We start from the raw sequence: 12,999 nt of genomic DNA, 5'->3' as shown, positions 1-12,999 counted from the left end.
TGGGCAGTGCATTAATCCCTCTCTGTCTCCCTCTCTCTTGCTCTCTGACGCTAGTTTGTTAATCTGTCTGTCTGTGTGCCCCGTCTCATTTTCCTCTATCCTTGTAGGAGCCAAAATATACATTTTGCTTGTTGATTTTATTTTTGTTTGGTTTTTCCTCACGCTTGATGTCCCACTTCCCACCTTGATTGATTTTCTCCTGCTGTGTGTCTGCTAATCACCTTCTTTAGTTATGTCAGCTGCGGGTTTTCTATGACATAGTGCTACTTTTAATTTGGTTTGATGGGAAGAGGTAGTCGCTACAACAATCCTGGTGAATCCCATTTGATCCTTAACTCTGTGTTAGCACCTCCCAAACCTCTCCCCTATCACACACGTCACTTCTCTTACTCTGTTTGATTGTTCTCCTCTCACTGGTTGCTTCCTCTTATGCTCTCTCTCTCTCTCTCTCTCTCTCTCTCTCTCTCTCTCTCTCTCTCTCTCTCTCTCTCTCTCTCTCTCCCTCCCTGCTCCTGTCCTGTTCTCTCCCTCCAGGGCATCTGGAGCTGCATCCATGGGGTGCAGATCGAGGAGAAAGAGTCCAACACGGACTCCCCCTCCGGCACCATGAACATCAACATGATGAACAACACTCACTCCAACATCCTGCGGCTGCTCCGCACCGCCAAGGACATGACGGCCATCCCGGGCGTCACGAACGGCTCGCCACACACCGCCCTGGACTACGGCCACGGCGGCCGCGAGTCCACTATCTACGACATGCAGGAGCAACGGCGCAGCCTGGCGGGCCATCCGGCGGACTGCAAGGACAACATGTTCAGTGACTACATCGGCGAGGTGGAGAGGACTTTTGGCAACTTGCCCCTGAAGGACAGCAACCTGTACCAGGACCATTACCTGCACCACCACCCCGCTCTGGGTATGTCCGGACCCCCGCCTAATAGGCCGCGTAGCTTGGGCAGCGCTAGCTCGCTGGAGGGTGGGATGTTCGATTGCGACGGCTTAGGGGTAGGCGTGGCGCCCATCTTCACCACCCAGCCCCGTGCCTCCATGACCCACCGGAACACCAATAAGTTTGACCTGATCGCCGGACACGCCTCCGCGGGCTCCGGCCAGCAGGGCGCGTTCAAGGCAAACAATGTCTACGGCAGGTTCTCTTTCAAGGGAGGCACGTCCAGCATGGGGCTCGTCCGGGGTCAGGACGGGTACGGCGGCGGGGGTGGGGGAGGCTCGGGGGGCGGCGACGACGACGCGTCGGATATCTCCACGCACACCGTCACCTACGGCAACCTGGAGGGCGCCAAGAGGCGCAAGCAGTACAGGGACAGTCTGAAAAAGCGCCCGGCCTCGGCCAAGTGCAGACGGGAGCAGGACGAGATAGCGCTGGACGGCCTCAGACGGAGAGCCCACCACCACACCGTCCACCACCACTTCCCTCACGGCCCCATGGCGCACCGCTCGGCCTCGCCGCCCCTGGAGCGGAAGCGAGGAGGAGGAGGAGTGGGTAACTCTTCGCCTTACTTGTTCCGCAACGAGAAAGATATCCTGAGGGAAAATTTCTACGCGGACCCATTCCGCTCCAAGGAGGGCAAGGCCATGTGGGAGCAGGAGGGTGGTGGAGGCGGAGGAGGTGGTGTTGGCAGCCTGGTTCCCGTGGAGGACTTCTTGAAAGGTAAAAGCAAGAAGTCCGAGTGTAAGAGCGGGCTGGGCTCGGTGGCAGCGGGGCAGCAGGCTCACACCTGCTGGGAGAAGGGTGGTCCTGGGATAGGAGGGGGGGGCATAGCCGGGGGCGACTGGGAGTGTCACAACTGCCTAGCTCACCACGGGGGAGGTGTAGGGGGAGGGGGCACCACCCGCCCCAGCTCTGCTGGCAGTAAGAGGTGCGAGTCCTGTAAGAAACAACCAAGCAATCTCTACAACATCAGCGAAGACAATAACATTGCGTTTAGCGGTGGGAAGAGTGGCGTAGGGATTAGCCAGTCCCAAGCTCAGACGCAGCGCAGGAAGCTAGGGCCAGGGGGGAGGGTCTTGCGAAGGCAGCACTCCTATGACACATTTGTAGACCTGCAGAGGGAAGGGGCTAGTCGCATGGCAGGAGCAGGCGGGGGGAAGCTCCCCCAACCACGAAGCGTGAGCTTGAAAGACAGAGATCGTTTCATGGAGGGCCCCAGCCCCTATGCCCACGTGTTTGAGAGGTATGCAGGCGGTGGTGATATTGGGGATAGGGCGAAAGGAGGCTCCTCCTTCAGTTCATTCCGTGGAAGCGATGGGGGGTTGCACCGGCGATCAGTTGGGGAGAGAGACCTGAGGGACAGAGATAGAGCTATGGTGGGAGGTGGGGGCGGTGGTGGTGGTGGTGGTGGTGGTGGTGGTGGTGGAGGTGGTGGTGGAGGTGGTGGTGGCAGCAGGGCGGCCGGGACTTACTCCTTGTCTAAATCTCTCTACCCAGATAAGGTGAACCAGAACCCCTTCATCCCAACCTTCGGTGACGACCAGTGTCTTTTACACGGTGCCAAACCACCGTACTACTTCAAAAAGCCACAGACGCAGCAACATCAGCAGCAGCTGCTCAACAACAGCCGAGGAGGAGGAGACTTCCGTGGCTCCATGGGAGCTGCGTCCTATTTGCCGGCGTCGGCCACCGCAGGGGTGATGTCCAACGTGGCCCCCAGGTTCCCCAACGACCTGTGTCTGGGCGGGGTGGGAGGACCCATGCAGGGGAACCACATGGGGACCAACAAGGTACTCCTAGGTGGTAGGGACGCATTAGGACAAAGACCTTTCAACGGCCCCAGCAATGGACACGTTTATGAAAAGCTCTCCAGCATTGAGTCGGACGTCTGAGAGGAAAGATTCTGAGCGAGTGAGAGAGAGAGAGAGAAAGATATATGGGGTGGTGGAAATGAGAGACACATTCATGAAAAGCCTGTCCAGAATCAGTCTGGTGGATGTGGAGAAAGGAACAGAGGAAGTGAGGAGGGAAGAGAGGAAGATGGCTTTCCTGTTAGAAAGACCACTTATTCTGTTGGCCTCATGCCACTAAAATGAAGAGAAGTTGGACAATGAGCCAAGGCCACTGCCCACTGCAGACTAAGCTGTTGGTGAAGTCTTTTCCTTCTTTTTTTGGGGGGGGGAGAGAGAAGTTTCTGCTGCTGCTCTCTTAGACTCAGAGGAAGATGGGATGGGAGGGAGGGAGGAATGGAGATGAAAGAAAAAGATAACATCTTTCCATCTCTGCTGCTCTCCTTCACACCCTTATTGTCATTCCCTCCCTTCTGGCGCTCTGTACACCAAAAGAAACGTTTTGTTTTTGCTTAGCAACGGAAATACAATCATGAATGAGAAATCAAACGCTTTTGTTGAAGTAACAGGGTAAATTAAATAACAATTGTATTGATAATATTAATAATGCTATTGATTATGATTCCATTCTTTATGATGATGAGTTTGGGCTTGTTTTTATTTTGTATTTTATTTCTTCAAATAGTTCATGTTGTTATATATTTGTACCAATGTTGATTCTTTGCTAGTTTAACCAATATTACAGGAGACAGATATAGAATATTTGACAGTCCAAGATTAAAACTAGTGTAGATCTTTTTGGGCGTCCTGTAATGTGGACTTTCTTCTTTATTATTATCAATTCTTTCTCCATGTTTGAATTGTTTCTTTTCTTTCGTTGGAGTGCTGTGAAGTGTATGTGAAAGGCATGACCTGCTGAGTACAATTGTGTACTTATTGCAAATGGAGGGTTGGTTTTTTTTGTATAACCACGGCTGCGGAAACCGCAGCCTCATACTGATTTTGCCATTTTCCTCCTATTGTATGATTTATTTCTTTATTGCCTGGCAGATCTCACATTTAGAGCTGGATGTGCCTTATAGGATTCACGATGATCTTCACACAAGAGCGTTTCTATTTATGGACCATCTGTAAGCAATTGAGTGAATTATGCCACTAATTCCTTAGTCGCGCATTATATCCAAGAAACGTGAATATCCATCTGAAAAAAGGTCTTGGCATACAGAGTGAATGTCACAGTTAAGGTGTTTGTACACTGGTGCGTTTTCTTGGCCGAATATCGGAGCGAATTTCGGAGGCATGTCAAAAAAAAATCACGTTTGCACACTGCCGCCGAATATTACGTCTGTATAAAAAGAAATTCGGACCGGGGTCGATTTGTATCCGTTTTCCGCGTGGGGTCTAGTGGGGTGTTGATGACAGGCTGACAGCTAGTGATAGCCTACTACTTTCTACTGTCTAGTGGGGTCTAGTGGGGTGTTGATGACAGGCTGACAGCTAGTGATAGCCTACTACTTTCTACTGTCTAGTGGGGTCTAGTGGGGTGTTGATGACAGGCTGACAGCTAGTGATAGCCTACTACTTTCTACTGTCTAGTGGGGTCTAGTGGGGTGTTGATGACAGGCTGACAGCTAGTGATAGCCTACTACTTTCTACTGTCTAGTGGGGTCTAGTGGGGTGTTGATGACAGGCTTACAGCTAGTGATAGCCTACTACTTTCTACTGTCTAGTGGGGTCTAGTGGGGTGTTGATGACAGGCTGACAGCTAGTGATAGCCTACTACTTTCGGGTCCGCAAAAACCCAGCGAAATAAATGTACCAGTGTGCAACCACCTTAAGGGTGTTGGAGAGAATAATAGACCTGAACGAAAAAACATTTTATGTTCACATTTTATAGGCATCATCTGGCTGAAGCCCATCATCAGAACACACATCAACTAACCACTTGGACCCTCGTACTTGAGTTGGCACTGTATACTTGGTGCACTCTATTTTACCCCACTATACCAGATCTCTTCGCCAAAACTCTTTAAAAGCTCACAACGCAATGCCTCGTGAGCTTGTAGATTGGCTAGTTCCCTCCAGAATTAAGCTCTGATTTGTATTTAGTTTAGCTTCCTCGACACAAATCATCTATAAACAACCAGTGCACTAAATGCACTTTTATGCCTGCATGTTGCAGTCCATTGGGTTTTGTTCAAAATTTCAAATGACATAATGGACTGTGTGACGGGAGAGAGATCTCTATTGCTGGGATGGACAGTCTGGCATGTTCATTATTTCATGACTACAGGAAGAGAGAGTGGAGGAGAAAATTACTATGAGAAAATAAATGGTAAGAAATTAGTCATTATTAGAACTTATATTTATAACTTACAGGTATATTGATCACCCCCAAGCCCCAACACACACATTCCCAACAATGCTGTATTTACACTACCTAAATCAAAATGACATATTCCACTTACAATCCATACCGACAGTCAGGATCCCACTAACTCACGTTGGACCGTCAAAACGTAAACATCCTTTCTCACAACGTGTGTGTAAGTCAAACGGAAACTAGGAACCGAGGAATATGTTGAACATTCTGCTCATAGGATTAAAACGGTAATGAGGAAATATGTATACCAAGGATGTGATGAAAGAGTTTGACAAATTAAGGGAAGAAGTATTGTGTGTCTTTCTTCCTGTTCCAAGTTCTGAGACCCTGGGTAAGATTGTGTGCGTTGTGGAGAGTCAGTAGTACACTGTAAAACATTGAGTGTTCATTTAACTCTTGAGAGTGTACAAATGCAACCAAAAGGACCTGCTGATACAATGAGGATTTGACTATGTGGGATATAAAAGATGGGGTTGATACAAAGTGTGTCCTGACTGAGTGTCCCGCTGAGTGGAACCGTTTCCCTTGGCAGTGAATTAATCTCAGTGCTGCACATCAAAGCCACTTAAGATCACACACAGGTCCGATTATACAAATAACACTGTAATTATACTATTGTTTACTCTGTGACTCTGATCCCTCACTCCCATCAAAGCATTGTAATGAAACTATTCAGGACATCCATACTTGGAATTCAGCCTCAGTCTCTGAACGTATTGTGTTTCAAAGACTCTTTATTGCATTCCGTTGCCAAACCAAATGCTATGATCTAAAGCACAATCTGTCTTAATGGATTTCTTATTTACATTCTTGAACACCCCGAATCTGACCTTTTTGAAGATTTCCCCGTTCCTGGTTGACAAGTCAGTATGTATGATATACTAGTGTTTGTAAGGACTTGCATGCAGCCTACTGTATACTATGATTTTTCTTTCTTTCTTTCTTTCTTTCTTTCTTTCTTTCTTTCTTGCTTTCTTTCTTTCTTTCTTTCTTTCTTTCTTTCTTTCTTTCTCCTTTATTTTTATTTTATTTTTATTCTTACTCTTTCAGCCCGAAGTGGGTAATTCCGAATGATATTTGAATATTTGGAGTTTTATCAATTGAATTGATTCTGATCCATGTAGTGTAGGTGTTTGTTCTTGTTTGTGCAAGAGAAGACAACGATTTATCACGTTACCAAATTTTGGCTATACTCAAATACGTCAACGGTGATTAAACTGGATTTTTCACTAACGTAGTAGCAAACCATTTTATTGTCGGTGTGATAAGAACAAATTTGTATTAAAGAAGAATAATTAAGGGTTTTTCTTGATATTTGTGTAAAGGCCTGTGAATGAGATTGAGTTCTTAATTGGATTTCTGCATTCTTTGTCATTAATGAAACAACACCACCCGTTCTCGTTTCAAATATTGATATTCCTTCCAATCCTTTGAACCTCACAGTATTGTTTTACTCTTTCTGTCATTGTCTGTGCCTGGATACATACGCTTGATTACCTCTGTGTGTGTACTGTACTCGTGTGGAAGAGAGACAGAGAATGGGTGTGAGAGATAGAACTGTTTACTGATTATACACAGTACAATCCAAAATTACCAGAGGATTGTGCTATGTATGTATTATAAATAATGCTGTATATATACGTAATTTACCTCCCCACTCCCAGAGTTTTGATAAAAAAGAAAAAAAGAAAATGTACAATATGACACCGAATAGATCTATTTCAGATACATGTTTGATTTGGAGGTTTCCCCCTTGCAAAATTGTTTTTGTAATGGTTTGAGGCCGTGATGTGTGCAATTCTTTATTGTATTCATAAAAGATAGTGTGTGCATTTTAAAGCAGTAAAAACTAATGAACGGTTTTCAATGTTTTTTTTTGTTTGTTTTTTTCCTTCCTTCTGATTATAGTCAGTGACCAGGGAACTTGTTTTGTCCGAAACACTACACCACCATCCCTGATTTGGTACGTATAAAACAGTTGTTCCCAAACCTTTTTAGCTCAATTAAGACCCAAAAAAGAAATTTGACTTTTGCCCGTGACCCAAACTAGTGAAATAATATATATATCGGCTATTTTCATTATACTTCTTCAACATTTGTTTAAGAAATGTAGGAAACAAAAAATAATAAGGACCCATAAAAATGTGTCCGTGATCCACAAATGGGTCCCCACCCACTGTTTAGGAAAAGAAAAAGAGGGCACTGTTTTTCCTTTATTTTTTGCCGATGGGTTCTCAGATTGAGGAAATGGTGATCTAAAGCAGGGGTTCTCAACGTTTTTGGCTGGGGACCCCCAGACATGCTTTGGCCATGTCTCGTGACCCCCGCCCCACCTTCCCCACCCCCAATGCAAACTGACTGCAAAAATAACTTTAATAATAGAGAAAATATATCATAAATTAATACTGAAACCAGATCTAATCATTAAAGGTATATTCAGTGATTTCACTTAATTTAAATATCACTTATTCTTTCTTATTTTTTGGATAATCCTCCCTACTATAAAGTGTGCTGACCATATAAGGAGTTCCTCCCTGTCCCAAGTGAGCCCCTGGGGTCAAAAAACCCTAGTTTCGGTTTGGGCTTTGGGTGGCAAAGCCTTCATCCAATCAGGATGAGAGGGGCCTTCCTCCAATCATGATCGAGTGGGGCGGGCCTTGGTGCACGTGCTGTTGGTCTGTTGTACTTCCCCCACTGTAGAGCGTGTGCATGTGCACATCTTGTTACCGGGTGGACCAGGTTTTTTTTCCAAATCACCCAAATCACTGAATGCTCCTTTAAGGAAAGTTTATGCATGTACTATAGTATGTGTACTATGTAAACTCTAAATTTCCATTTCCCAGCCATTCAGTTTTTAATTATTTGGGGACCCCCCCAAAATAATTTGGCGACCCGCCGAGGGGTCGAGACCCACATGTTGAGAACCCCTGATCTAAAGCACTGTTTCTCAGCCTCTGGTCCAAGGCCCACCAGGGGGTCCAAATTCCTTAGGGTCTGTAACCCTGAGAGGGTACAAATGGAACCTTTTTCTTTCTTTCTATTTTTGGGAACCTGCACTCCTACAGTGTATGTCTACACTGTAAAATGTAAAGATGGAGTGCAATGATTTTTGTACTTTTTCTGTTTTGTATGCGTCTATCTATGGAGTTAACATTACTCTAATAGACCCCCAGGTGTGGTTACAATATTGAAATATGTCTTCCCTGTGTATTTTTGATTTGATTTTTGGTCAAAAGGCTCAATTGAAATGACAGTGATATAGTGACATCACAATATCATCCCCTACCCTAACCCCTCCCCCTTTATCATATCAAACAGCTGTGGGTGCGGCTTCAGTTCAGGTGGATCACCACCCACCAGGCAAACCTTAATGAACTGGTGGGTGTGGCCACATAAAACATAATTTTAACGCTTTCTGTGCACTTTTTTGAAAAAAATCTTTCTCCTAGTATAATCATAGTACCTGATGATTGGGTTTTAGGGGGGGGGGATCACGGCACTCCATCTTTAATTTGCAGACCCATACGGGTCCATTTGGACCACCTGGTGGTCCCTGGACTCAATGTTGAGAACCAGTGACATAAAGCACAATTGAAACACATTGCATATTTTTCTTCTCTGAATAACTTATTGTACGTGTTTCCAGGCGACTTGTAATACCGTATATATCCATCTCTCAGAGCTGTACAGATTGTGAAAAATGTAAATATGACAAACATCTACTTCACCCTCTCATTTTTGTATGGAAAGAAATTACATGTGTGAAGACCGTCCGTAATTCAAATTTGATTGAATATTTAGTAACATTGAAGACGGGGATAATTAAAACACACAATCAATGTCGAAATGAGTGCTGAAATATTATTCCTCGGTCTCTTTGTAATAAACAAAGTGTTGAGTATTAATAAAAAATGAGAAATCTCAAAAAGCATTTGTCATGTTGCTCTTTTTCTTCACAAGATTTGACAGTCTATTTATTATTATTGTGGTCTTTGGCAGAAAAGAAGGACAACATGACTCTGCTCTTAGAAGTGTTCCCCTATTTATATTTTACATTCATTTGGACTTGATATATAATAAAACGCCATTAATAACCAACCACACATTACCCCTGGGCCTGGTCTCCCGGTATTATAGGAATTTATTTGTAGGCATAAATTCTCAATAAATCTCTTATAGGCCTATAGTAGCATAGCATGACAAAGTATAAATTAGACTTAAGTGGTTACGGTTACCTCAGTGGGTTTAAGACTCAAGGTTACTCGTTACTCGTAGACGTTGGTTTAGCCTGCATTTTGTAGGAGGATACGGAGAGAGAGAATGAAAAATAGAACGAGAGAGAGAGAGGGAGGGAGGGAGGGAGAGAGGGAGAGGGGGAGAGAGAGAGAGAGAGAGAGAGAGAGAGAGCGAGAGAGAGAGGGAGGGTGGGAGAGGGAGGGAGAGAGGGAGGGAGGGAGGGAGGGAGAGAGAGAGAGAGAGAGAGAGAGAGTGGGAAGAGAAGGGGGAGGAGATTCACGGTGAACTGTGTTCAACCAGTGGTGGAAAAAGTATTTGCATTTCTTACTTAAGTAAAAGTATCAATACTGCAATGTAGAGGTGGCTACTATGTAAGTAAAAGATCAGAATTTAAAATGTACTTAAAAATCAAGTAAAAGTACAAAAAGTACTCATTATGCAGAATGTTGTAACAATATTTTGAAAGTAGCAGATCTACAAGTCACAAGCTCACAATGCGTTGCATCGAGTCACATTGTGAGCTTGTAGATCTGCTATTTTAGATTCCGAAATGTATATGGCATTAAAGTGGTACTTCAATGTATGTTTTTTAATAATAATGAAAGTCTGCAAAAAGTAACTGCTTTGCCTCTGAATTGTAGTGGAGTATAGGGAAAAAAAAGTACTGAATTGGAAATACTCAAGTAAAGTAAAAGTACCTCAAAACAACCCTCGCTCGCGCTTCTCAGACTCTCGCTCCTCCGACTCTCGCTCCTCCGCTCTCTGAATGCGTTGTCCAGCAACAAGGGTTATTTAAAGCAGCCAACTCATTCAGAATACACTGATGTTGTTAGATTTGGTGACAGAATCCAATATGTGTGTGCGTGAACCCTGGGTGTCTCCCAGAGATGGATGATGGCCATGCGTGGTAAACAGTGCTGACAGGGAGGGAACGAGGAGATGGAGCGCACGGCCGGCTTGTGTGCGTCTTGATCGGTCTAATCTTTTAATCACTTTTCCCTCCGTCGCCCGTGTCTCCATCCAAAACCCAACTCCTCTGTGTTATTGTCTCTTCGCTGCTATCTCGCTCTCCTTTCTTCGGGAATTTCTATCTTTACTTCTCTTTTTTTTCCTCCCCTCCTCCTTCTCTTGCTCATTCCCACCCTTATCTCCTCTCGTGTGTTCTCCCCCCCACCCCACACACACACACACACACACACACACACACACCATCCCAACAATCCCTGGATGCATTGCAACACATGTAACTACTTCTTGACAATTAACCGTTACCTAGCAACTGGATCTTTTTCTAGGGATGGGGAGAGAGTAAGAAGAGAGAGAAGAGAGGGAGATTTGTATACAGTACACTTACGTCGTCATACTGGATTGGATGCAGCAACACAATGCATCCACATATACAATACCAAAATACAGCCTGGGCTTATAACACCCACACATACTGTATACTGGTGTGGAAAGAAGGGAGAGCGAAGGAAAGGATAAATGAGAGAGACAGGCGGACAGAGATAGAGATTTCCACACAAAAAAAGGAAGATGAAACACTTGCTCCAACGGAATCAAATGGTGACAAATGATGACAAACATGGGGACAGGATGAAGCGTGCGTGTGCAAGCGGAGAAGTGTAGCCTACAGTCTGCCGTACGGCCTGTGGAAGTGGAGACAGAGATGAGGGAACAGAGAGCAGTGGAAACCATTTGCTGTAGAAACACTTGGCAAAGTTTTAATGAAGGCCCAAAAGTTCAATCCCTGCAGTGACCCGCCACAACGCGTGCGCGCACAGCCGCACACGATTCATATTCCCCTGCACGACTGTGTTGCGCGTCTAATATAGACGAACTACAAGCTCACAGCGTGCAGCGGTTGCATCATGCATCGAGTTGTGAGCTTGTATAGGGCTGCAAATCTTCGACTACACACAGACTCATGCACGCACGCATGCACAGGCCCACACCCCACACCCACCCACACACTCACGCACACACACACACGCACACATGCACACACACACACACACACACACACACACACACACACACACACACACTACAACAAACGAATATTGTTTAGCAGAAAATAGGCACCCCCTGCTGTCTCAGTTAGGGCCAATCGTGATTTCAGCTGAGTAAAAACAGAGATCAAGCCTCCATTAATCAGTGTAATGTCACATCACATCATGGAAGAATGCATGCATGCCTGACACCCTGTGGCAAGAGCATGGCATCCTCTAGTGGTACACAGCAGAGTGGAGAGCATACCGTTGTATTTGTTAAACACTTAAACCCTCTATCTATATCACAACACTAGGTCAGGACCCATGTGTGGGTCGCGGACACATTTGTGTATGGGTCCCTTTATTTTTTGTTTACTATATTTGGTTATTCTTTTTATTATTATTATTATTATTATTATTACGGTATTTCAAAACATTTTCCAAATACATTCTTCATTTTTCATAAATTCAAATCAAATGCAATGATTTTTTTTTTAGATCTACGAAATTCCATAAATTAGAAAGCAAATGTTTAGTGACAATAGCCGATCTACAAGTACAAGCTCCTGCATGGTGCGAAGCGACGCGTTGTGAGCTTGTATATCTGCTATTTTGGGTCCCAGGCAAATGTCTAATTTCAATATAACACTTGATGGGAAATGGGGATGTCTTGTTTTATAAATCGAAACAGGCAAAGCGGTCTGAAGTAAGCCCAGTTTATTAATGAAGACATTTATGACATCAATTGCATGATAAACAACTAAACTCCTATTGCATGTATCCTGATCTAAAAAAAGAGAAGCAGCGTTGAACACAGAATTAATGTTACACAAAAAGAAAGAAAATCTGTACAATTCAAATATCAGATTTCATACATTAAGGAATATTTGCAAAACCTGTTTGGGGTTACCCGGTATATATAATTTACACTCTACTACTATTTCTCTTTATTATTGACATTCAACAAAACTTAGACCCATTTGTGGTGGTTCTCAAGCGCTTTCATGTCAAGGGGAGCCCCAAACTGATCTGGGCGCGGACGGACCCCCATCTGAAAAGATTTTGTGCCAAAATATCAAATATCTTAAAGGAGTAGTTCACAAAAAAATGACCATTGATTCAATAGTGGGTATGCGCGTGACATCATCATCATACCTGAAAGTTAAGCGGGAACGCCTACTGAGTAGCAAAAAACTACTTTCTGGACTTGACAGCTTATACATCCAAACAGAAAAGTCCTATTTGATTGCATTAAATTACTTTAAACAACATTAAATTCACTTTGTCACTCACTTTGCCACTCACTTTGCCACTCGATCTGCCATTCACTTTATGCATGCGCATACCCTCTATTACACCCCCCCATGAAGCCTATTCGTTTGTTTTTCTCGCATTCCTTGATAACCGGTGGGAGACTCCTACTGAGTCTCCTATTGGCCGATGACACTGCCATCAAATTATTGTCTCAGGAATGCGACTATATTTTCTAGTCTATGATATATACAGTATATATATATATATATATATATATATATATATATATATATATATATACACACATACATACATACTGTATATATGAAT

The 12,999-nt window shown here is 44.3% G+C and overlaps 1 protein-coding gene across 1 annotated transcript in view; it reads left to right on the top strand.

Moving 5' to 3' along the window:
• grin2bb (glutamate receptor, ionotropic, N-methyl D-aspartate 2B-b) overlaps positions 1–2,844 on the top strand; it is a gene marked incomplete at its 3' end in the record, with an annotated part of 184,499 nt that extends 181,655 nt beyond the window's left edge. Inside the window, exon 15 of the mRNA XM_079499184.1 lies at positions 535–2,844. Within this exon, the coding sequence (XP_079355310.1) occupies positions 535–2,844 (2,310 nt within the window). The remainder of the gene's footprint in view (positions 1–534) is intronic.
• Positions 2,845–12,999: the final 10,155 nt, after the last annotated feature.

This window comes from Electrona antarctica (assembly GCF_951216825.1).
Source record: "Electrona antarctica genome assembly, chromosome: 4".
Taxonomy (NCBI): domain Eukaryota; kingdom Metazoa; phylum Chordata; class Actinopteri; order Myctophiformes; family Myctophidae; genus Electrona; species Electrona antarctica.
Note: the sequence above shows the minus strand (reverse complement) of the source record. Positions and strands in the feature narration are given on the sequence as shown.